The sequence below is a fragment of the Pipra filicauda genome, unplaced genomic scaffold (assembly GCF_003945595.2).
Source record: "Pipra filicauda isolate LSUMZ 115617 unplaced genomic scaffold, ASM394559v2 scaffold33_size4404698_pilon, whole genome shotgun sequence".
NCBI lineage: Eukaryota > Metazoa > Chordata > Aves > Passeriformes > Pipridae > Pipra > Pipra filicauda.
This window is the reverse complement of record NW_024104465.1, coordinates 2,003,432-2,027,330: the sequence shown is the minus strand read 5'-3', so window position 1 is coordinate 2,027,330 and position 23,899 is coordinate 2,003,432. Positions and strand designations below refer to the sequence as shown.

The window sequence follows — 23,899 nt, the reverse complement described above, 5'->3', positions numbered from 1 at the left end:
GAAACCCTTGGTCAGGTTATCTAGTTTATGACTTCACAGATAGGCTACAAAGTAAAATTTTTCCTATGCTTGATCTTAATGCACAATTTCTCTTTGTTGCTGCTGTTGTCTCACTACTGAAATGCCTCACTGGGAAACTATAGGGAGCTGGTTTTGCACTAACTTCTGTGAAAAAATTCTGCACTTTTGCTGATACTTTTATTGTGGAAGGGTGTCCCAGTGCTGGCTTTCCAGCATTTCCCTCACTTCTTTTTGTCTCAGCTTTCAACATGGGAAGACTTTGTCCATAGCTTTCCTGAAGCTGAATGAACTCTTTGAGGAGTCTTCTAAAATAGTCAAAGTTCTAACAAATGAGGAGCCTGATTTTGTAACCTGTACAGGTCAGAAATAGTCACAGTTTACACAGACGTGCATCTAATTGTTCATTTAAATTTCACCTTTATACATTCTTCAAAATAAGGAACATTTTTGCTAATTTTTTTGAAGAAGAGCAAATAAGATAATGGGTCTTTATGGAAGCAATGGACCATCTATGACACATCATTTGGATATTAATAAGCCTTAAATGTTTCTTCCATCCACTTTGGTAGTATAGCAGTCAGTGGAAAAGTAGTACTGCATACCCTTCAGTACCTCATCTATTTTTTTTTTAAATCTAGAAGGAAGTCCAATCTTGACTAGATGAACCTGTAATTACAATGAAGGACAGAAAGAAGGCAGATAAGAGTTTTCATTTTAGGTCAGTTATATGCACTTGTTCTGTAAGTAACATCCTCATCAGTGTAAGAAAAGATTTGTTTCCTCTTGATGACTAAATCCACTTCCTAACAGTGGTAGTAACAAAGACACTGAGCATGGTGAGGTGGATTGGAGAGGGGAAAGGAAAAGTTCTGACTTAGGTTATGACTTAGTGCCACAGCAAAGTAAAAATTAAAAAATAATCTCCTAATGAGAAACCACGTAAAACACTGGTAAAGGATTGTCACTGCCTCTCAGTTTCCTACAGTATATCTGTGGGAAAAAATATGCTTTGCTGCTGGTTTAGCAGTAGAAATAGATGAACATAAAGGGCTGCTGATAAATCCAAGACTTCCTGTAATGAGTTTTTCTGGGTTTCTTTCTCAGCTGTGGTGTTACAAGGTCCTGTGTTTTCCTGCAGGATGATGAAATGTGGCCCCGTAAGTCTTGAGCAGTATAGTTAGTGACATTGTCCTGACCTGGGCTTTGTGAGTAGCATCACTTACTGCTCAGGGGTACTGGAATTCTTGCCCCTTCACTAAAACCAAAATCTTTTAAAGAATGTGTGCCTCACTGTGGTGCTCATCTGAGCTTTGTGCTTACAACTCTTGGGTGGTCTTCAGTTTCTGAGTCCAGTAAAACATAGGAAACAGGCTTAAATCCCTTTTCTTAGGGCTCCGTGAGTTGCAGAATGCACAGTAGCCAACAGTGGGTTTTTTAATACTTGGCTCTTAATTTAAAGGAAGCTTTCTCTTCCTTTTTTATTTCACCCCCTCTTTTGAGAAAAGAAAGTCATTGAGAGGATTTTTGTTTTCTCTTCCCAAGGTCTCTGTTTTCATTGGGTTGAAAAGAACCTGCCTGTTTGCAGCAGCCTTACACAGCTCTTCACCAGGTCGCATCTGGAAGGTTCCTTTTAAAGCCATAAACACAACAGTCTTTGTTGTCTTTCTTTTGTATAAGGCTACACTTCTTGACTACACATTAGAATTTTTGGTCATGGTTTTACTGAGACAAAAACATCATGTTATTTTCAGCTTTATTGTTTTGTGCAAATAAAATGTTTCTCTTATTATGAGGCAGGCTGATTTTCTGGGAAAAAAAAAATCCTACCCAAGCCACAACTTCACCTGGGGGAACTGATCCAAAGTAAAAACTGGTTTATTTTTCTTGCCCCCAATACAGCATCTTCATTTTGAGAGAAATTAAATATGTGTTTGGTTCCATCTTTGTATAACAGTAGAGGTTGTTTCATTCTCAACCTTTTCTCCCTCTGCTTGATCATCTACAACTTACAAGATGGCCTTTCTGTGTTTGTCCCTGCCTCCACTGCCTGGTTTAATGTGTGTTGGTTAGTTGGCCTCACTGATGCCTTAGATGATGGGATGTATTGAGTGACACCAACCTGGAGGGCGTGCTCAGTGTGCCAGAAAGCCAGGCTACCTGCCATTCCAGGGAATCCAGTCGATGAGGATTGCATTGACAGGAACTACCTGAAGGTTCAAAGAGAAATTCAGAGTCCTGCACCTGGAGCAGAATGATCCCTGTGCAGCCTGACAGGGGAACAGCTCTGCCAGAAAAGATTTGGAGCCCTGGGCAAGAGGTTGGACGCAGGTCAACCATGTGTCCTTACAGCTGTGAGGTCAGAGAGAGCTGGGATGCTTCATCCTGGTGAGGAGAAGAGTAATGGAGGGTGGGGTTATGGAACTGTGGTCTGCAGAAGAAAGGAAGGAACCAGACAAGAGGCACCATTTAAAGTTGCAGCAAGAGGAATTTGGATGAAGTAACTGGAAAGAAGTGTTCACTGTGAAGGTGGTAAAACACTGGAACAGGGGCCTGGGGAGGCTTTCAAATGTCCATCCTTGGCAGAGTTTGGAATTGGGCTGATCCAACTGCAGAGTCAGCTCAGCTTTGAGCAGGAGGTTGGACTGGAGACCTCCAGAGGTCCCCTCCAGCAGGAGTTACTCCGTGGTCTTGCACTCTTTCTCTCCCTAATCATTTTTCTTCTGAATACCAGCCAAGTACTGCTGACTTACTTTCCAAGTGTCCTCTTTCTGTCTGGAAATAGCTGTGCATTTTTATAGAAGTGCAGTTTGAGATGCAGATATATTTTTAACAGCTGTGTACCTAAGTAGTAGTACCTTCATGTGTTTCTTGTGAAGAAACTTTGGATACAATACAAGCACAGATATGTCAGGTTCTACATCATGGATCAGGCAAGTTAATGAAGCGCATGGGTGTGAAGGGTTTTCCCTTTAAATCACAGCTGAAAACATTTCCTCTAGTGATCTCACTTCTGGCTTAAGGCTTTCTTCTGCAGTTTAATTTATATCAGGTTTGTGTGATCCCATTTGTATGTGGAGACCTTTAATTTTGGGACTGATGCTTTAAGCTTCAGAAACTTGCAGCTTTCAGAGGCAGAACAGACCTTTTTCTGATCTAGTATGGTAATTGCTGTGAATATAGCTGCTGTATTTTGGTTTTTTGTGTACACATGGAATCTGGCAGGTTTTAATTGTATGCTTTTTAGAGATTGATTAATCAAGTTCAGGAACTTCAAAAATACATTCCACCAATTATTAAAAAAAAAAATACTCGTGTTCTTCCCACCTTTGAATTTTAAATATGCATTTTCTCGAGCTGGAAGTTGCTCTGTTCTGTCAGTGAAATTCTACTGACTCTTCTGGCATTGTAATAAATCTTTGGTCATCTAGGACATTAGGGCCCAATTTGATTTTACATTTGCCAGCAGAACTCTGTTTCTATTTCAAACACTCATACTCTATCACCATGGTTAAAATGAGGGGGGTTTTTTACTGTAGAGGTATGAGACAGACAATTAAACATCTGAGAATTCCATTCAACCGTATCCTTTACGGTCCAATAAGTTTCCATTAAATGAAGACTGCAAAGAGTGTGAAATAAATGCTTTCTGTGGCCTCACAGGCAAGAATACTTTATTTGATTACTGATAACAATTATAGAGAAGATACTCATTTTATAGATACTTTTGTTCCCTTCTTTGGTGAATTTATGTCCCCCTTCTACCTTCTGTCTATATAATAAATGACACTGTATTAAATTTTTAGCACTGGCTTTGGAGAAGAGCGTTGCTCTTGGTGCCACTCCTACGTCTGCACAGGCAGCAGCTCTCACTGAGCCTGTTCCAATTGGACACCAGTGTTATTCAGTTCTGCAGTTACCAGGAATTTATGATTTGGGGTTAGGCTGATTGCTTATTTTACAAGCAAATATGTTCTTCTGCTTTCTCCATTTCTTCTCACATCATTCGCTAAGAATTATTTCTTGTAATAATTTGCAAAGTCTCCTAAAGCACTGCAGATCTGTTTGTTCTGGTCAAGCATTTGTCAACATATTTTTAAATTAAATAAATGTGTTTCTGTTTATAGGAGATTGTAATTCATGCTTAATTACAGAGTTCAGAAAAGTGTGTTTTGTTGCGAGGGATGTGTTAAATAAAACTTTGTAAATGTGAGTGTGGATAAGTGTTAAGGTGCTAGTTTGATAAACGGACCATAAAGAACAGAAAAATAATCCATAAAGGAGAAAAGATTTCTTTATAATAGTGATGGAGTCACTGTTATGTTATTTCCACTTTAGAGAGAGTATTTTCTGTCTGTAAAATGTTGTGCTGCTTGCAGCAGTCACTGAAGCAGATAGACCATGCAGAATTACTGATGTTTCCTCACTATCTCTGCCTGCTCTTTTTTTTTTAATGTAGTCCACAGGAGAAGCCCCCACAACCCCAAAGCATACGAAGGACAACAGAGAGAGTTTCTTCCCAGTAGCACCAGCCACACTGCATCCTGCCCCAGTGAATCCAGACACTGTGACTCCTGAAAACCTCCTGAGACTGAACGACCTGCATTCCAAATCCAAACCAGCCTCCTCTTCTTCATCCTCTTCCTCCTCAGCATCTTCAGTACCTGCATCCCAGGAGTCACACAGGGACACTGAGCACCTCCGAAGCCAAACTGCAGAGGCTGCCCCCAGCATGAGTGAGATTGCCCGTGGTAAGTCTCAGGGAGACACAACGTTTTGGCCCCCTCTACTCAGTTTCCCACGGCCACATGGTGAGTTAGTGCCCCAGTTCTGATTCTGGCCCATTTTCTGATCCCTAGACCACATTCAAAAGGCTGCACAGATTTTTGCCTTGGTCCTGAAATGGGTACACCTACATAATTAATACATACGTTAATTTGTAGGATAGATTTAAAAGAGTTATCACTCTCGGTGTAATTTGTATGTGGAATCATGGAATAGCAGCCTAAAAATATTCATCTGTTTTAGAGAATTTAAGTCTCTAGCAGCATTAAAATTGAAATTGTTTTGCTTTCTTCAAAGAGTTGAGGATCTAGGCCTTTTAACTTCTTAAAAGATTTAAGGTATTTTAAAGTGATTACCATTGAAATAAATTGCTGGGCAGCCTACATCTGTCTTAGAAGTGCCTGATTAACATAATTAGCTGCACAGTTCTCACTGCCCTGCATATATGTGTGGAGATATATAACACTGATGAACAAGATTCTATGTGGTTCATAAAGCTAGTTTATCATCACTATTAGTTTTCACATTTGAGAAAAGAAGCATCTGACAGGATCAGAATGTTGGGAATATATTATTTATAGCCCCGGTGTGGTTATATGCCAGGTTAGAGCACAGGAAAGGATTGAAGAAACCCAACAAATGTTATTTATTCCATGGCACGATTGTGTGATTTGTTTCTGGCTGTGTTATGTAATTGGTCCTATGCAGTTCTCTAGATGAGGAAAGAATCAAATTAGAATGCTGTGGTTTGCTTTACTGCTGTCATGGCAGGCTGGCTTTTCAGCAGCCAGAAAGTCTCTGTGCAGGGCAGTACTGATCCACTTTGGGGAACGAAGTAAGATTAGACCCAATTTCAGACTTGCCTTGGGTGCCCAGAAGAGGTGGTTGTGCCCATTTGTGGGACGTGGTGCACACTGAGGTGGCAGAGCACCTGCCATAGCCTGTACTTCTTGCAACCTTTGCAGAAACACTGTCTGAAAAAGCATCTGCTGCTGCCTGTGCTCTCTCCATCTGTTCACAAGCCTGGGCTCTAGCACTACTCACAAAATGCCATAGACAGAGTCATAGGAGCCCAGATAAAAGTTATGAATGAACCATGTACAGAACAGGTATTGTGGAAAGTGATGGATGAAGATCCAGTGGAAATAGTGTCCACACATGTGAGATGGGATGTTTCATTAGTCTGGAATTGTGACTTTCTGAAGTCTCTATACTGTCTCTATACTTCTGGTATTTCATTTCTTTCTATATGTAATCAGCCTTGGCATCTGAATGCACATAGTCTGAATTCATCAGCAGTGAAGAGAAAATTGGGGAGAAATAGGTTTTCCCAATTTGCTAATCTCTGAGTACAGGACAAAATTGAAATTTAACATCTAGTATTAGCAGTTGTATTATAAAAGTCTAATTTTCCTTTTTCACAATTCCTAGGAGAGATTGTCTTGGGAGGTGAAGAAAGGAAAGGGGAGTGATAAGGAAGGAATGGCTTAGTCAATGTGTAAACCACATTTGTTATTGTCCTTGTGAAGCTAAAGAATGGAGTTTCATGGTGCCATTAGATATTCTGACAAGCTTGTTCAACAGGGACTAATTCGGATTTGTGCCTAGACAAAAGGGGAGGAAAAAATCAATCCTCTGTGAAGTTGTTATACACTTACTAAGGAGAGTGGTGTAGGAATGACAATGCAGATAGGAACTCAGGCATTCTTTTGGCTTTCAAACAAAACTCCCGAGCATTTCTGACGTGCAGTTCCCCAGGCCACATCACAGTGATTAGAACATTTATTTGAATCTTTTGACTTCCTAAGCTTTGTTAGGGTTGTAGAGTTCTTTCTTCTTTTGTGCTTTCTATACATCATCTTGGTTGAGGGAGATGGAAGGGTTAGCTGCCAGAATTACACTCCTGAAACTGTCTGAGGATCAAGAGGGTCTCTCTGCAAAGCTGAATGCCTGTGTTATATCTGGCTTTCTGGCTCTCAGACCTACCTGACAGGTCTTTTCTCTAGCTGAGAGAGACACCAATTACTGCTGTGTCCTTATGTCTTTTTAGTTCTCCTACCTTTACATGTGCCTCCTCTAAAAAGAATTATTTATAATTCTGTTACAACCCTTTTTTCATCTGCCTCCCATTAGTTCTGTTTGTGTAAAAACTCCTCCCATTTTTGGAGCAAACTCTTTTTTGTCTCATCACCTCCTCCTGTATCTATTGGTTCATGTGAAAGTATTCCACATCAGAGAGTATTAGCTGCTCTCATTTTCTGTGATTTCACCCAGAAGAAGGAATGGTTTTCCAAGCAATGTTGATGCTATGCCACTCATTTCTTATGTAAATATTTTACTGAGATTTTATCGAGTACAGGACTGACATGACTACAAAATACAGCATGATGGAGTCCAGCAGCAGAGTGATGATAGTGGTAGTTTCCTACATTTAGGCATAAATGTACTTAGGACTGTTTGCCTCTGTGGCTCAGCCTAAAATTTTCTCTGGAGAAACTAAAATAGGACAATTAAGGTAAATTCCCTCCAGCCTGTCACGGTGTTCCAGTATTATACTGTCCTAAATTGCTGAAAAATCTTGACATTTTCTTCCTCTTCACTGTCCTTATTCTGATAAGGAATGAACAGTAAAACATTCCTATTTGACTTCTGATACCAAGAGAAGGCTTTTGTACTTGGAATTATTTAAACTTCTGTGTTTTGTTTAAAGCCAGTTATCTAGCAAGTTGGAATATAAAATCAGAGTAGAAGAGTAACACTCCCCCATTATTAAATTTTTGCCCATTTAAGGTCTAAGCATTTCAATATAAAAGCAAGGTCATGATATAGCTGCCCAAACTAAGAAATTCAGAGCTAGGGAAGACAATTCTTTGTGTTGTGCAGGGAAGTGGCACTCCATAAGCCATGTGAATATCGTGCTGTAATTTCACATGTTTGTTACCTAGGCACAACAGGGCAAGTAGGGGTGTAAATATAGTTCAACCTGTAGAACTTTTAAAGTTTCAGAAGCACAAGAAATAAATGCAAGTGAGGACAGTTGTGTGGAAAGGTGTGTAGACTATTGTATGGCAGACAATGAAATTAAATTGTTTAAGTGTGCGTGGGCAGCAGCAGACTCTCTGAAAGACAGATGTTCCAATTAAAGAGGGTTTTTGAAGTGAGAAGTCCTAAGAATTCGGTAACAATATTGGAATATGACATCCTGTAGGCTAACTGGGTGCTGGAGTCATAAGAATGCTTTCAGGTGTAAGGAGCGTCTTTTTCCCAGAACTCTGGGGCTTAGTTTATTTAACAACTGCTACACAGCCTTAGGCTTGGTGGTGAGTTCTCAGAAGACTGAGGCAGTTTACATAAGTCATTAGTACAGAGAATGTCAACATTGCATTGACAGCATCTGTCTTTGTATTAAAACAGTGCATGGCACAAGGGTTCCCCTGGATTCCTCACAGCTTCTGGATACCCAGACATCAGTGGGCATCCACAATTCCTCTTTCTGTCAGAATGAAATAGTGGAGATTGCCATCTTTAGTTGAGCTTAACTGCATACTGATCTCAGTGTCTCCTCAGTTTGCTTGTCATAAATTTCTGAAGACAAACACAAGATTTTAAGAGCCTCTAGTTCTGTGTACTGAGAACTTCCTGCTTACGCAAAATGCCTGAAGGTATTTGGCCCTGTTGACCGTGCCTTATTTTCACTATGCATTTCAATTCAAACTTTCAGGTACCTTTTAAATGACTGTAACATTCAACCCTCTTAGTTGCAATCAGTGTCTTACCTTGCTTTTTCTGCCGAGTTCTAAATTATGCTTTGTAGCACAGAATTCTTCTCGACAGATGACACAAAAAAGCTGAAACACAGAAAAAGTTAAGCTGGCCAAGGACCTGTGGCCTCATGCAAGCCATATTGCAGTTTCCTGGCACGAAGGTTCTCTCTTAAGTGCACATGTTCTACTCTGTTTTGTTGTGTCACTTGTATGCATCTTACTTTCATTACTCTCTCCTTCATTTCCAGTGTTGACTTGTCCTGTTTTTTTGATAGCTGTCTTCCTCAGTTTCGAAAGCTTTAAAAACTCTTCTTTAAATACTTGTAGCCCCACACATTTGGTACCATCCCACCATACCTGCCCACCTGTTAGCAACTGCAGAGTCATTAACAGAAATCACCGAGGCTGCCTCCAGCGAGCTCTGCATTTGATCTCTCTGATCTCTTGCTGCTTCGGCCTCCTCAGGGTTGGTATTTTCACTTCCCCTTGTCTGATCCCTGCTTTTCTTGAGGCTTTTTATTTTTCACAATGGGTGCACTCTGAAAACAACTTCACCTGCTGAATGCCAGCAGGGGTTTCCTGTTTGTGAATGACTTCTTAATTCCTTTTTGCTGAGTGCTCAGGCAGTACCAGTCAGTCCTGTCTTTCTCTTCCCTTTGTAAGTGTGCTGATTTGCCTTCTGTTGAAACAAAGTCATTCCAGAAGAGATTTTCAGTACACTTAATGTCTGTTTCTGATCTTTACACTTCACATTTCTTAAGTTTTACTTATTCAGTCCAGTACTGTGCAGAAAATCCTTTGACATTAAAGCCGTTGTCATTTTTATGTACCTGTGTTGGGTCAGTAAGAACAAATAGGACAGGGGTGGCAGCTGGCCAAATGTGACTTGTTCTGTTGTGAAGCCACGGGTTTAGTGCAGTTAGAGCATGTTTGTGGTCTGAAAGGCTTTCTAGCCCTGTGCACCCTCGGATTCCCCTGAAAATCCTGGGGAGTCACTGGCCTGTGGATGCCTTGCACTAATGAGACGCATTTTTTGGAGACCTTTTGTAAAAGAACGGCGTAAAATGGTTACAATATGTTTCAGTTTCACTAGTTTTAGATTGCTGTCAGCAGCATAAAATTTACATTTGTTCCTCCGCAAAGGAAGAGTGAAGAGAGCTGTAGTTGTAAGCCTTCTGCACAGGTATTGCATTGCTTACAAAGTTCTTAGAAAATTGTGGGGTGCCATTATATTAATTTAAGAGATTTTTCTACCAGCTGCTTTTGCTAATTTCATCGTGCTTAGCTGGCTCTCAGGGCAGAGGAGGGTGAAATATTCATGGTGAAGGAAAGGTCTTACGGCTTTCATGATAACTAGTACAGAAAATTCAGAAGCAGTAGACTGCAAATGAGTGACTGTTCTATCCACAGGTGCTGCTCTGTGGTGCTCTCCAAGTGATGTGTGCTTGCTGAGTCAGATACTAAACACAGATATCAATTAGCTGTGTTTTTATGGTGCCATTTGAAAGTTCATGTAGTTGACTATCAAAGTGTTGCCTTTTGGATCTAGGCCTATTGTTTGTTCTTTTAAATTGAACTTTTGTTTTGCTTAAAAGAACAAGAGAGGGAAATTTATTATTGAACTTCAGGGCCTTTCTTTACCAGCATGCATGCCAGCTTTCTGCACCTCTAGGACACTTGATGGTGGCAGGAAATGTTTTTGGACACAGGAATTCCACTGTCTGTACTGTTAGACTGGCCCCAGTGTGACTGTTGGAGGGACCTGGTAGGTTGGGAGTTAGTATGGGCCAGGGACTATTTTCAGGAAGCACTTTCACAGCAGCATTCTGTTTTAATCTCATTAATGTTGTTCTGTGACAGCTGAGCTCAGTATTAGGAGGCATTTTGGGGTATGTCTCATATAATTGTACAGTACCCTCTCCCTGCTCAGGACCCTAGTGATAAATATAGCAGCGTGCCATGCTATTGCAGTGAGAACTTCTGTTCACCAGACTGCTTGAATGTCTCTCCTTTCAGAGGGCAATAGAACTTGTGTTCTGCAGCTTTTCACTGCCAAAAGTACTCTGATGCTTAATTTTTAACATACGACTTTGTGTTGGCTTTGAATGTAATTTCCTGAATTTGGCATTTCAAGTCAAATACTTATTTCTACAGCTATAACTCGGTGGTGGTTTTTTAGAAATAAATTTCATGGCAGGATATTTGGAATGAATTTAGAGAAAGAAAATGTGTAAGGAAAGGCTATCAAATATACCTGCCACATCATGAGCTAGGTAGTCTCACTGCTTGCTGTGGTGTGGTGCCTCATGGCTGATATTCCCATTGTTTCTGTTGGTCAGCATCCTTCACTGTGTTTACTGAACCAGCCTGTGTTCCAGTGCAGTCTTTCCATGGACTTAGTAGCACAGTTTATGAGGAAACTCTGAGCTCCTTCAAATTCAAGCTTTCCATGGCCTTTGCAACTGCTGTGTGGGGAAAAAAGCTGTATTAATTCCCAGCTGGAGGGCAAGGCAGATGGAATACAGAAAATGAATTGTTTTCACATTAGTACTATTCTTTGGAAATGTCTAAGATACTTACTCCAGTATGTCAGGGAGCAAAGGATCAGACCTATTTCCATCACCGTGAAAAAAAGTCTCCACGTTGTATGGTAAATGAGTTCTGAGAGCAATTGCTGTGGGTGGCAAGTAAAATACAGAGTAAACCAGTTGTTACTGGGACTAGAAAGATAAGCATTTTCTAGAGTCTGTAGGGACACAGAATTCAATCCTTTCTCTTTTGAAGTGGTTGGATGGCAAGGTAGTACTGATCTGCTAAATCATACTGATGTATTTTCAGACTTTTTTTCTTGACACGGAGCTGCTGGGGAAGGTGTTTTGCAGAGGGGTGAAGGCAAGTAGTGCAAGTGCTTTACTTAAGCACTTCAGGTTGTTGTCTGTTCATTTCTCTTTGTATTTTTTTTTTTTTGAAACCATGTTAGTATTCAGTCTTGGAGTTCAAAGCTCAGCTCCTTCCTCTTTCATATAATGAAATGGGGCTTTGTGCATGCACTGTGTGTTACTTAACATATCCGTGCTGTAATACTTCAAACTGCTTCTGTCAGAAACTGGAAGACATTTTTTTCCAGGTGCTAGTCACATTTTCTAGGCTTGTCTTCCAGTTGTCATGTAAGAGGTTTAAATGCATGACTAAAGGATTTTTTCTGAAATTCCACATAAAATGTTTTATAACACTAATGTTAATGTCTCTCATACCTGACAGCATGATGAAATCAAATGATTAAGTGTTCAGTGCAGAGAGACCAGAGCAGCTGTTTACTGGTTACAGCACTACTGCTTTTAAACTTTCTCCACATCTGCAAATTTCCAAGTGATTAGTTTTGCCAGTGCTATTTCTCATTTTAGATACCTCAGAACAGCAAAGTGAACGGTCTCAGCATAAAACCGGTTGCAGGATTGTATAACCTGTGTGTTTATAGTGCGTGGATGTATGTATGTAGTATATTCTGTGTATAAAGAGAGACAGGGAGAGGATATTAACTGTGATGAAGTCATGAACCCAGCGCCCGCTATAGGCATCTGCAAACACTGGTTGCCCTGGCAACAAGTGGGAAGAGGTTGGAGAGGAAAGCTGGAGTAGGTTGTTGCACTGAATTGTTGTCAGCTTGTTTCTTCCTCACTAAAGCAGGGAGATGTTGAAAGGTATGATGTCCCTCTTTCTCTGCGTGTACTATTTTATGTGTATTTAGGCAGTTGTTGGGAGAGGGAAGGCTAAAAAAAAAATCCTTGTAATGCAGCTCGATTGGAGATGAACTTTTCAATATCAATAGTGATGTGCATTGCAAATCTGTGCTTTTCTCTGTGTGCTTAATTTCTGTGCGTTGTGTTGTAAGGTGAGAGTGCTAAATGGGTCTCCAGAGTACAGTACCTGTCCTGTCCTCAGCCTAGGGACAAGTGTCTGTTGCATATTATGTCTTCAGAAACTGAATTTATTTTAACCTGGGTTTGTAGAGCTAGTGTTTGAAAACCTGCCAGGACAGTACAAGTACTGGGTAATACCAAAAGATTTATTAACTGATATTAAATCTGAGCTTCTGAACACCTTCAGAATGTGCTGCACTTATATTCTTGTGTTCTTGTACTTGTGCAGAATATTGTGGCTCATGAGTTAGTGGAGTCTTTACCTCCCTGGGGAAAGTTTTTATTAGAAGAACTAGGACATTATGTTCAGGGCTATAACAGCATCTTCCTCAAGACAAATATCAAGATATTCTCTTCAGAAATTTGTTTTAGACAAATAATAAAGAGATCCAATTGTATATGTCTTCTTGATTGTCCTTCTCTGTTTTGACCTTTTTGTCTGTAATGAAAAAAAATAGAACAAATATCTATGCAGTATAAAAGTATGGATAGTATCAGTTGTGATACATATCCCTGCAACAACTTTTTCTTTTTTTTTTCAAGATTTCTAAAAAGTATTTTGTTCGTTAACTTTATTTTTAACTTAGAAGTAATGCTACTCAAGTGATTTATTTAAAAAAAACCCTAAAATTATGGTCCAGAAAGAATTAAGTGTATGACCCAATCAGGGGATAGAATTCTGTGACTGTATTTAACATCTCTGACAGCAAGGGATTGATTAACAGGCGGTGGTTCTTGATTTCTCATGTACTGAAAGGCACAGCCTAATAGAATATTAACAAGTGTTGTTTACAGAAGTGCAGTGATAGAAATGCACACTTAGTGTGCCAGACTCCTGCCTTTTCATTTTCATGTACTTCTACATTAAAAATGGCTGACAGATAGTTTTATTCAAATTTAAATCTAATTTTACTACACTATAAAAGTGCATCTTGAAAACTTAACAAAAATATGATATGGAAGGTGGAGATTAAAGAATATGGACTGATAGCAGTCTTATAGCATCTTCCTAGCAATAGGCTGCTCTAAGTGCTTTTGTCAGTGGGGCATAATTTGGTTAAAATAAAGTACAGCAAATCAATTTAAGCAATGATATATCTTACAATTAAACAAATATTGTAATCAGCATAAGAGGTAGAGTTTTGTCGTTAAACAATAATGCAAATCACAGCTCTTATTCTGAATTGTGAACTAATAAGTCCCTAATGTAGTTTAGTACTTACAAAACTGCTCTCTGTTAGCAGTACAGCTGAGGCTGTAGGATTTGCAGTTTATTTGTTTATAGTTTTGTACCTGCTAAGTTAATTGCTGGTTTATATTCTTGGTTAATAAGTGGATAAGAAAGATTCTGTTAGTACTTACCCGAGATACTTAAGACTGTGGTTCTGGCATGTTGAAGTAAGTTAAAAAGCAGTTGACTTCTTAGCTGTCTTGTAGAGTAATCTTCTGAAATCATCATTTTCATCTTGCCTTTCTTCAAATGTTGGTGTAGTGTTTCTTCCTATCTTTTGATCAAGTGTCTTGAAGCCATTTCAGTGTGGGAGTCTTCTGGGTTTGGAGTACAGCCTGTTGTCAGGCTCTGGCAGTGTAATGGGATATGTGTGTATTGGCTTCAGGCCACGTTAGGGCTGATCCTCCTTCCTACAGGCTCTTGTACTTTGTCAGTGTGGTTAAATGGTTTCTGTGTCTGGTGTAAATGGCAGGCAACACCCAGAGTGATCCTTCACTGTCCTCTGCTTCTTCAGCAGGGAAACAATGAATTAGGATTTTCCTAGTCAAGATCCCTGTAGCTGAGCACTTCCTTCTGTGTTGTTTTGAAGCTAATCTGGTCTGTTAATACGTGTACAGATGCAACTATTATTTTCCTACTTCCAATGCTGTATTTTGAAGTATCCAGAGAGAAATGTGCAAGAGAGTGCTGAGAATTCTTCTGCATTAGACCTTTCCATTTTGTGCTTGATAGTGAGTGGAACATCACAGAACAGAAGCTGCCTGTGATTTGTGCTGTAGTGGGTGACCTTTCCTTTTCGGGAACTATTGGAGAATTTTCTACAAGCAATCTCATTTATCCTAAAGCTTATATGGGCTTTCAGCTACAAGTTTAGATGATGGGTTCTTTTCTTTACCAATGAAAATTAGTGGATCAAAGAACTTACAGCCTGCTTTGGTAAGCTTTTATTTCGTACGAGTTATTCAAAAACCACAGAAAGTCTAATTCTTTTTAAAAGTTGCATCTTTTAAACTGCATTGATCTGATGTTAAGCTGTTATGTTGTCTCAAGCAGTTTCTGCAAGGGGAACTCTCGTACAGGAGAATATTACCATGGTAAATTCCAAGTTCTTATCTATATTGGTAAAGATGGAGAAGTGTTTTCAACACTTGAGTGGGTGGGAGCATTTTTCCAATGAGGAAAAATTAAAATATGTGTTCCTTTTTAAGACATTGCACTGTCAAAATCCTAAATTACTTTAGAGCATGGACACACAAAGAATTTCAGAGCAAGTGAGACTCTGAATATCCATTGCATCTGCTGGTCTGTGATAGCTGCCTGTGCACACCTTAGCCTGTGTAAAATAAGGTGATTCAAATTAGACTAGACAGCCTGTTGTTTTTGAAGGATGTCTTCATTTTTAGGAGAGAATAAAAGCTTGTTTGTATGACCATAGCCTTGAAAGGCTCGCTGCTGTTTGTCTGCCCTTTCCAGAAAGGGCACCAGTAGCTCTTGGTAGCTCAGTGAAAATTACTCCTGTTATGTACAATATGCAGCTCAGTGTGTAGGAAAGGTGGTTTAACACAGCTGGTACATAATAATGAGATTTTACACACACATACATGGGTTCAGAGTCACAAACATCCCAAGTTCTAGAATACAGAAGGTGGGAATTTTAGGATAATGTATTTATGGAGGTACAGTGGACATGTCAGTGAAATGTGGGCATTCAGTAGAACTTGATATTGGTTTCATGAAAAATGGCTTTGGCCCTGTTATTCCATGTTCACAGTAATTAATCTTACTTAGCAGTGAGCTAAGTCAGTGTAGGATGTACCTGTGATTGTAGATCAGAGGGAGACCCATTGATCACAGCTGGCTCATCGTTAAGGGTGATGGATTTTGCTCTGCACATGTGGCAGGTGTTCCAACCCTCCCATCTCCAAAGGAAATGCTCAGTTGCACGTGTTTTTGCAGATGTGCAAAGATAACAAAATGTTATACACAAAGTTTTTTTCTTTTTCTTTTTAAATGACGTTTACGTTTTTCCAAGAGTTTGAATTGATGGTACCAAGTATGAAAAAGTTGGTATTGTCTTCTCAGCTTCACAGTATTTAATTTCACTCAGTCATGTAATGAAGAATAGAGCAAGGGTTAACAAAATTTTTTCTACCAGTTGGTTAGACAGCAAAAGGATTGAGGCTTAGGAGAGAGATCAGGATGTCTCCTAACCTGTGAATTATGTTTCATTACTAAAGAGGAAGAAGAGCTTGAAGTGCCTTTGGAGGGGCTTGGATTTCAGCAGCAGGAGTCACGGCTTTGTCAGCAGATGAAAATGGCTACTGTTGCACCATCACCAGAGCCTGTTTGCTGGCAAGTGGAGTCCGTGACCAGCACAAATTCAGGACATGTTTGTACTCCAGGTATGAGCTTCGTGTGCTTCAGGGAATTCTGAAATGGGGTGGTGAGCTGTGGATCAGTCTTTAGGCATTGATCAATTGGATAGTTGGGATTGATATTCCTCAGTTTCTCTGCTTGCCTTCCAGTCAAGTATTCCAGAGTTTAGGGGCATTCCTGGCCATGTCCCAGCTTCCTGGGCAAGTGCCTTGTCACCCCTTAATGGTAATTCTCTTTGGTGCATGTCTCACGTGCTAAATATTACCATGGCAGCAAAGCCAAGTAAAAAAGCCTTCCAGTACCAGACTATCAAGCAGTGTGGTTTGTGCATCCTTTAAAGTAGAATTTTTCTTTTAATTGAAATCTTACATGAGGCAGTATGTAACACTTTGGATTACACTATTGGAATATTTAGCAGAAGGAAACGATTTTTCACAAAACCTGACTCAATCTGAATAATCATAAAAACCAGCATTATAGCAGTTAATGTGTTCTATCCCTCCTCTGCCCTCTCCCAAGAGAAGTAGGAGTTGGTGTTTTAATTGAAAAAAATGTAAAACCTGGTATTTCAGGAGAGCATAATCTAGATATTTATGTTTGGAGTATCTTGTTTTTCCTTATTTGTGAGAGGCAGATTATCCTGTGTCTGAGTACTGTCTGAAAGGATTGGCTGCCCATGGAGATGGGTCACTGACCTTGATGGAAAGCTGTGCCTCATCTGTTGTGGCAGCTCTTGCATTCCTGTGCACAGTTGAGAACATAAAATTCAATTTTACATCCCTTAGTACTTTGTTCAACTGCTGCTTGTTTCTCAGGGTAGCATTAGGAAACTGGCATTTTGTTTTGCTGTGTGTAAGTGGCTGTGTCCATTCCAGAAATCTGCTAGAGCTGGATTTGACAATACTGCATCTGAAAAAATGTATATGAGCACTTGTCCTTATTATCACACCGAGAAAGGCTCTGGTGTTTTCATTTATACAGCTTCTTAAAAAATAATTTTGACTCCATATGAAGTAGCATTATTAGTAAGGAATATCTTTTAACAAATTTTCAATTTTTAATGTGAAAGTGTTGTCATCTCCTGGTTATTGTTGTGTATGTATGACTTTGTAATGTGATAGTGCCTAGGGAAGGGCTGGATCCTTCTTGTGAGATGTACTTAACAAACTCTCTGAGCAAGTTTGGATTGTAAAGACCACAAGCTGAGACACTTGGGAATAATGTGGAAATGATGCTAACTAGTGTGGGAGACAGCAGCATGAGCACACCACGGAGGGTTTTATGGCAGGATTTGAAGAGAGTAATGAGGAAATTTTGACGAGTGTTACCGTATATTCTTCTTAAATTACTGAGGCGTTCCTCTCTCAAGAGGCAGCGCTGTGGTGGAGGAAATAAAGACTCAAAACTGAAGCTAAGGTGCTTTATTTGTTGCATTACAGATTGGAGGGGGAGAGAGAGAGAGAGAGAGAGAATGCAAAGATGAGATGATTGTATCTGAAACAAGTGAGAGAATGGTATTTGTAGTGGCCTTCTAACTATGTGCAGGTGGGTCAGTGCTACACTGCCACTTGTCATTCTTGGTCAGATTGAGTTTCTGCTGTCCAGTAAGATATTTTTAAATTATTACTGGTTTCCAGCTGTCATTATACAATCTTGAGGCAATTTCTTCTGGTTATAAGCTTTGATTTATGCAAGGCTTGAAAAAAGACCTTTTGAGCCAGCCATATGTCTAACAATGAACTCTTCCCTCTTCTTTGACACCTGAAATCCTAGATAACTTTCTAACATGTTTTTTCTTACTGTTTTCTGTTTAGCCTCCAGTTCCAAGCCTGAACTCAGCTCCAGTTCACAGACTTTGGGAAGTCAGCAGAACAAGACAGATGGCACCCGAGTAAAAACTCGCGTTCTGCCCAACATGCCAAAGCTTTTCATACCTTCATCTGTCACCAAATTTCCACCTGAGATCACTGTCACTCCACCCACTCCCACCCTCCTTTCTCCAAAGGGCAGCATTTCAGAAGAGACCAAGCAAAAATTAAAGGTAATAAAAGGGAAACAGTAATTTTTTAGATTATTGTTTTTATCTTAATTCTCCCCTCAGTAAAATACTTGTATGAAAGAAGCAGCAGTTCATAACCAGAGGCAGTATAAGTAGTGGAAGAAGGTGGTACCTGTTACCGGCAGGAGCCAGTTTTTTAAGGATTGGTGAAATATTGGCCGTGGGTGAAATCAGAGCTATTCTAGTCCTTATCCCTTTTCTGAATTGGAAGGAATTACAAAGATGGCTGAGTGAGCCAGTGCAGCCATTGCAATTCTTAGGTTAGTGGAAGCTACCAGAACATTAACTGTGGGGAAGCCCTCTGGTAAATGTCATATTGTTTCACATTAGGATATCATATCTTTCATAGAAGTAAGAGAGCTATTGAATGTGAAGGAATAACAACCAGTGGGCTTTTATCCCTGTGATCATGGGTTTATCCTGACTATTTAGCAATATATTCTCTCTCTCTCTTTTTGGGATCAGTCTGCTATTTTGTCTGCTCAGTCTGCAGCGAATGTAAAGAAGGAGAGCCTTTGTCAGCCAGCTTTGGAAATCTTAGAGACCTCAAGCCAGGAATCCTCACTGGAAAGTGATACTGATGAAGATGATGACTACATGGACATATGAATGAATTCTGGCCATCATCAACACCAACCATATAACCATCTTCTTGTTGCCAACATCTCTGGGAGTTGAAACATCTTCATTGGCATTACTCTCCATTTAATTGGCATCATTGTGTTCTTCACTTTCATTACCTTTGTTGTCACCACAGCCACTTGTATTGCCTTCAAAATCTTCTCCCCATCATGGTGCTTGACGGAAAGACTGATTGTTTACCAGGAAGTTAATTAACTTGGATCACGCTGTCACCGTTAACTGCAGTAAACACAAGGATGTTTTGTGCTGCAATTCCTATCTCTCTGCTGTTCCTGCTTCTTCAAACCAGAGCTTTGGGATTCACTCAGTAGCTCTTCTATAGCATTTTCTTCCTTTTAGTTGTCTTGCATTTTTCCCTCTAGCTAAGCTTTTCTCCCAGTAATTCAGCAACCTGATGTCTGTCTAACCATGCCATGATTAGTCCAACAGCTCCTTTTAAGGTGAATGGAGTAGGAAAAATTTACTGAGCTGGTATAATTGCATCAAGAAAGTCTGTAGCTTTGTCATAGGGCAAGGAGGGTGAGCTGAGAGTCTGTCAGCTCCTTCACACTGCTGGGTGTTTTGCTGGAATTTGACTCAGTGACAATGGACAAAAGAACCAGCTTTCCCAGGCAGACAGAGAGAGCTTGGTCTCCTGTTTGTGCTCATTTCACACCAATGTATGAGGTCCAGCAAAAATTATCTACCTGAATGTTGGCTTAAAGAACTGATCTTTCCAGAATTGTCTTACAGTCCTTTCTCTTCTAATGCCTTGGACAAGCATTTTGAATTGGGGGCTAGATGATATTTTTATGGTGGTATTGAAAAAAACTTGAAAGATTTCAGTACCATTTCAGTACCATTTCAGTAATGTCTGTTTTTTACAGAATGACACGAAAAGGTGTTTTTTATCTATCTGCAGAGGGACTGCTCACAGTTATTTATATGAGAAAATAATGGTAACAAAGATCCTCTTTTTTTTTTTTTCTACTGAATGTTAACTTTGTAAAATAATGAATGCAAACCATGCAAAAAAAAAATACGTCACACACTATATATACACACGCGTGCGCCCACACACATATATATATGTGTATGTACATATATATATATGTATGTATATGAAAACAGAAGTGCATACAGCTTGCAATGTCGGATTTCTTTGTGGTTGGGGGGGTTGGTTTTCTGTAAAATGCAGAGCTTTGTATAAACTTTTGGGGTTTTTTTCTAATAAAGTTGAAATGTACTGTTGTCTCTTGTTTGTTTGAGAGGGCACAAGGTACCATGGTTCTGGAAAGAGTACTACTCCTCTTTCCTTTTATTTCTTGGATAAGAAAGAAGGGGTTGGGGGGACACGATGGAAGCCTCTTTGTTTTCTGAAGACTACCAGAGCTCTTGGGGTGGGTTTGGTCTGTGTGACCCAGGAGCCAGATAAGCAGTGTTGCCAAGATTGCCTGCAACAGGTTCACTTCCCCATCAAGACATGATGTGAATTCTTTTTCACCTGTCCTGGTATCTTTGAATGCTGATGAACAACACAGGGGGGAAGGCATCATGTGGGGAGCAGGATCACATAGAATATTTGGCTGTACAGACTAGCACTTAATGCACTATTACAGTGATTAATCTCCCTGACTGTAGGAATGGCAGATGGACTGCAGATAAAAAGAAGCAGCATCAAACTTTGCATTGCAAGTTTATTCTCATATTCTGGGGTTTTTGTTTTGAACAAAATGTAGTTTATAAGCAAGTGAGCACGTTCATTTTGGATGTATTAGCAACTGTTTGTGTAACTTGTTTTCTTAATAGGTGAGGTGAATGCAGTTGATGTGGAAAAGATGAGGCAGCTGAATGGTAAAAGCAAATGTATTTTCAATAGTAATATATTTTCAGTGTTTGCTCTTTAATTTGCAGTGTATAGAATACTGTGCAGTCATTGACTGGTAAAAGGCTGAGGGAGCTTTAGATAATCAAGTACGATCTTCAGGTTTTTTAAAAGAAAGCATAGGAAAATGTAAGTCAGCTTCTTATGAGAAATGGAAAACAACCATGAGGATGTAGTTCTGAATAGGGCTTTTTCAAACGGAACAGACTACACAGACTTTTTGGCTAGTGTATATTCTTAAATGTATTGCTAACTTAAAGATCACATTTAAATTCTTAGGTCCACACTTTAGCATGGTTTGATGTATAAAGTATTTCATTTTCTTAATTGAATCCATTGCTGAAATTAGTTCTTTTGTTATTCTTAAGGATTCCTTGGCATTAAGCTTTTTGCCTTTTTTTTTTTTTTTTTCTCCAGAGCTTCCTAAAATACCTGGTCTTGAGTTTTCTTTTGGCTTCTAGTCCTGCTTTTTGAGAAGGATTTAAATTTTTGCTGGTTAAGGAAAGCTAGAACAGTAAGTGTAACTGTTCCTGTCAGCAAAGAGAGCTGAATTTGCTGATCTGCTCTAAACTCATTTTGATGTTCAAACTATGCAGCTGTGCAACTTGTTTTGTCCTGTATTCAACTCTCTTACCTGGTTTTCATTTGTTTTTTTTTTTTTTTAATCTATCATTTTTTATTCCCATGATGCTCTTGAGCAGCTCAAGGACTTTTTCTCAAGCTCAAGAAGTTACTGAGAGACTGAACTGCACAGGCCACCTCCTTCCAATCCTGCCCTTCTGCTCCTGACTAAATAAGTGTGTTGCTCAGCTGTGGGCCTTCTTCATCAAGGGGTGTAACTGCTGATGTGCACTGAAGGAGCTCTTCTTCTCAGTGTGTGAAATCATCTCTCTGTAAGTACAGTTTATGTAGTTCATCAGTTCAAGGAGCCATATTCTGGAATGGAGATGCCGAGATCAGTGGAGACGCGATTTTGTTTGAAGCACCATCCCTAAAGGTGCTTGGAGCAAGAAGTTCAAACAGAAATATTCACTTAGTGTGGTATCTTCTGAAGCTTGGCCATAGAATCTTGTGGAATTTTCAGGAAAAAAAGCATTACAGTTAAACTTCAGTTAGCAATTACTTCAAGTAATCTCATTTATTTCAGTCTAATCCTGGTGGTTATAGCTTGAAATCCAAGCCTAGGCAAGATCCAGTTCACCAAATTGCATATCAAATGTAAACACTACATCTGTCTTTGGGATTTACTGGGTAACCATTGTTATACAGTGTTCCCAGGTGTCTTTCTGATGTGCCAGGCAAGTAAATGGTAGCTACTGAAGTACATTGCTATGGTATGTTTTTGATTTGTTTTTTCCCTGTGAAGCCACAGGGACAAGAATGTCTGGTGTCTAAAGTAAACATAAAGGTGAGGCTTTTACTTCCTTCTTTTTTTTTTTTTTTTCTCCTGGCAGTAATTGATTAAAAACCAAATCCTTTTTGGCTACTGAAAAGCCACACTGTTAAGACTTTCAGGCAAACAGCAAAACCATTTTTGTTCCAAGGCAAATGGAAAAAGAAATGATTTTGAATCAGATGTTGAGAGGAATTTGTGGAGAGTTAATATACTTTCTGTGCTGTTACTGGGCATTGTTTTTGCATGCAGTAAGCTGTCTTGCACTGTTAAGGTGAAAGTACTGTTAATGTACATAGTACTGGGGTTTGACTGTGTAATGCAATTTTATTTCCTAGCACAGGGTTTATATAATCTATGTGTAGTTAAGACCATTGAGAATTTATCTCTCTAAGGCAAGGAGGACTAGTGTTTTACTAAGAATTAATTTTGTTGGGCACAGCTGTCATTAGTGGCTTCTGCCCACTGTCTGACAAATGCTGTAGCATTTTCTTCAAAAGCTAATAATGTTTCCTTCCACAACCAAAATAGCAGATCAAGGAAGATACCGAGTATCTCCTTAATTTTATCATGTACTAGGGCTTGGCAGTTGTTGTCTCTTGGTTGTTGGGTTTTTTTCCTCTTAATTAGAGTGAGATTTCCTCATGAATAATGAAATTAATGTCTTTTGCAGCCAAAATAAACACCATATGGTCAGGGAGAAAGGGACCAGGAAAAGAGGAAGGCGCAGCAGCTGAAGCTGATAGGAGACAAAATGGACTGAATGAGGGGCCAGGTGAGAACAGACAAAGTCTTACCATCCAGGGTGGGATCACACCATTGTTAAATTCCCTACCCTGCTTTTGCCAGAGGTGTTGATATTTCAGTGAAGGTGAAACATCTGTGGTGTACTACCCGAGTGTACTGTGTTATACACCAAGCACAGTCTGTTTCTGCTCCTGCAGGTGCTTGTACTTTTAGGGGACTGGGTGGGCAGGGTACACGAATTGAGATGCACGCAAAAAAAGCAGCAGACACAGATTTCGTGATCTCTCTCTTAGTCACGTAAAGCTGGGATGAAGAAGCTTTGCTCTTGCAGTTGAGGATGATGGTAAGAAGTTCACTGTAGGCTGAATATTAATTATTGTCTTCCCCTTCTAGTTGATAACTGGGGATCCACTAATGCTAAATTACAATACTATTCAGGATTTGGGGAGTAGCCTCGGGATACTGCACCACAGGCTGTACCCCAGCCCAGTTATGCCTTTTTGGGACTCTGCTGTCCTTGCAGGGCATGGTGGAACCAGGAACATTGTGAACCAGCATCTGGGTTTGTTGGCTTCTGGAGGATGACTGAACTTCACTCAAATGGCCCCTTCACATTAATACGTAGAGAATCCCAGGCAAATCTCACCAGGGAATTAAAGACATGTCTTCTTGGATAGACATTTTTATTCCTGCTGCTGTTTATTTAATGCAACTATGAGCATAACACCCATCAGCAAGCACTTGTTAGCCAACTCCAGAGCCCCTGTTCCAGTTTCAAAGCTGTCTTTGAGCTCACCCCCCTCAGTGCAGCTTTGTGCACGGCATGTGGGCAAAGTCCTGCTGGCTGTGAGTGCACCTCTACAGCCGAGTGCCCAGAGTTCATCCCGTGTCATTTGGGAGCTACGCTGGCTGCTCCAGTAGCACTAGAGGGGGCCCTAGGACAGAGGAGGGAAGGGAGGGGAAAAAAAGAAGGGAGAGACCAACCCCTCACCTTAAAATGGACGACCAAGATCTACCTTGAAACTTCTGAAAGACTACATTGTATTGCTGGTTTGGACCTCACTCAGTTCTTAGTGCTTTCTGCTACTGTACCATATGCC

At 39.9% G+C, this 23,899-nt stretch overlaps 2 protein-coding genes across 5 annotated transcripts in view; both read left to right on the top strand.

Moving 5' to 3' along the window:
• CABIN1 (calcineurin binding protein 1) overlaps positions 1–20,021 on the top strand; it is a 110,637-nt gene extending 90,616 nt beyond the window's left edge. For all 4 annotated transcript variants that reach the window (XM_027714326.2, XM_027714323.2, XM_027714325.2 and 1 more), the window contains exons 34-37: positions 4,478–4,769; positions 15,956–16,120; positions 17,909–18,135; positions 18,619–20,021. In XM_027714326.2, the coding sequence (XP_027570127.1) occupies positions 4,478–4,769; positions 15,956–16,120; positions 17,909–18,135; positions 18,619–18,762 (828 nt within the window). In that variant the 3' untranslated portion in view covers positions 18,763–20,021. The remainder of the gene's footprint in view (positions 1–4,477; positions 4,770–15,955; positions 16,121–17,908; positions 18,136–18,618) is intronic.
• Positions 20,022–21,130: 1,109 nt separating this feature from the next.
• The window catches only part of LOC113984352 (T-box-containing protein TBX6L), a 28,752-nt gene continuing 25,983 nt past the window's right edge, over positions 21,131–23,899 (top strand). The window contains exon 1 of the mRNA XM_039384188.1: positions 21,131–22,827. The gene's annotated coding sequence lies outside the window, so the exon portion shown is untranslated. The remainder of the gene's footprint in view (positions 22,828–23,899) is intronic.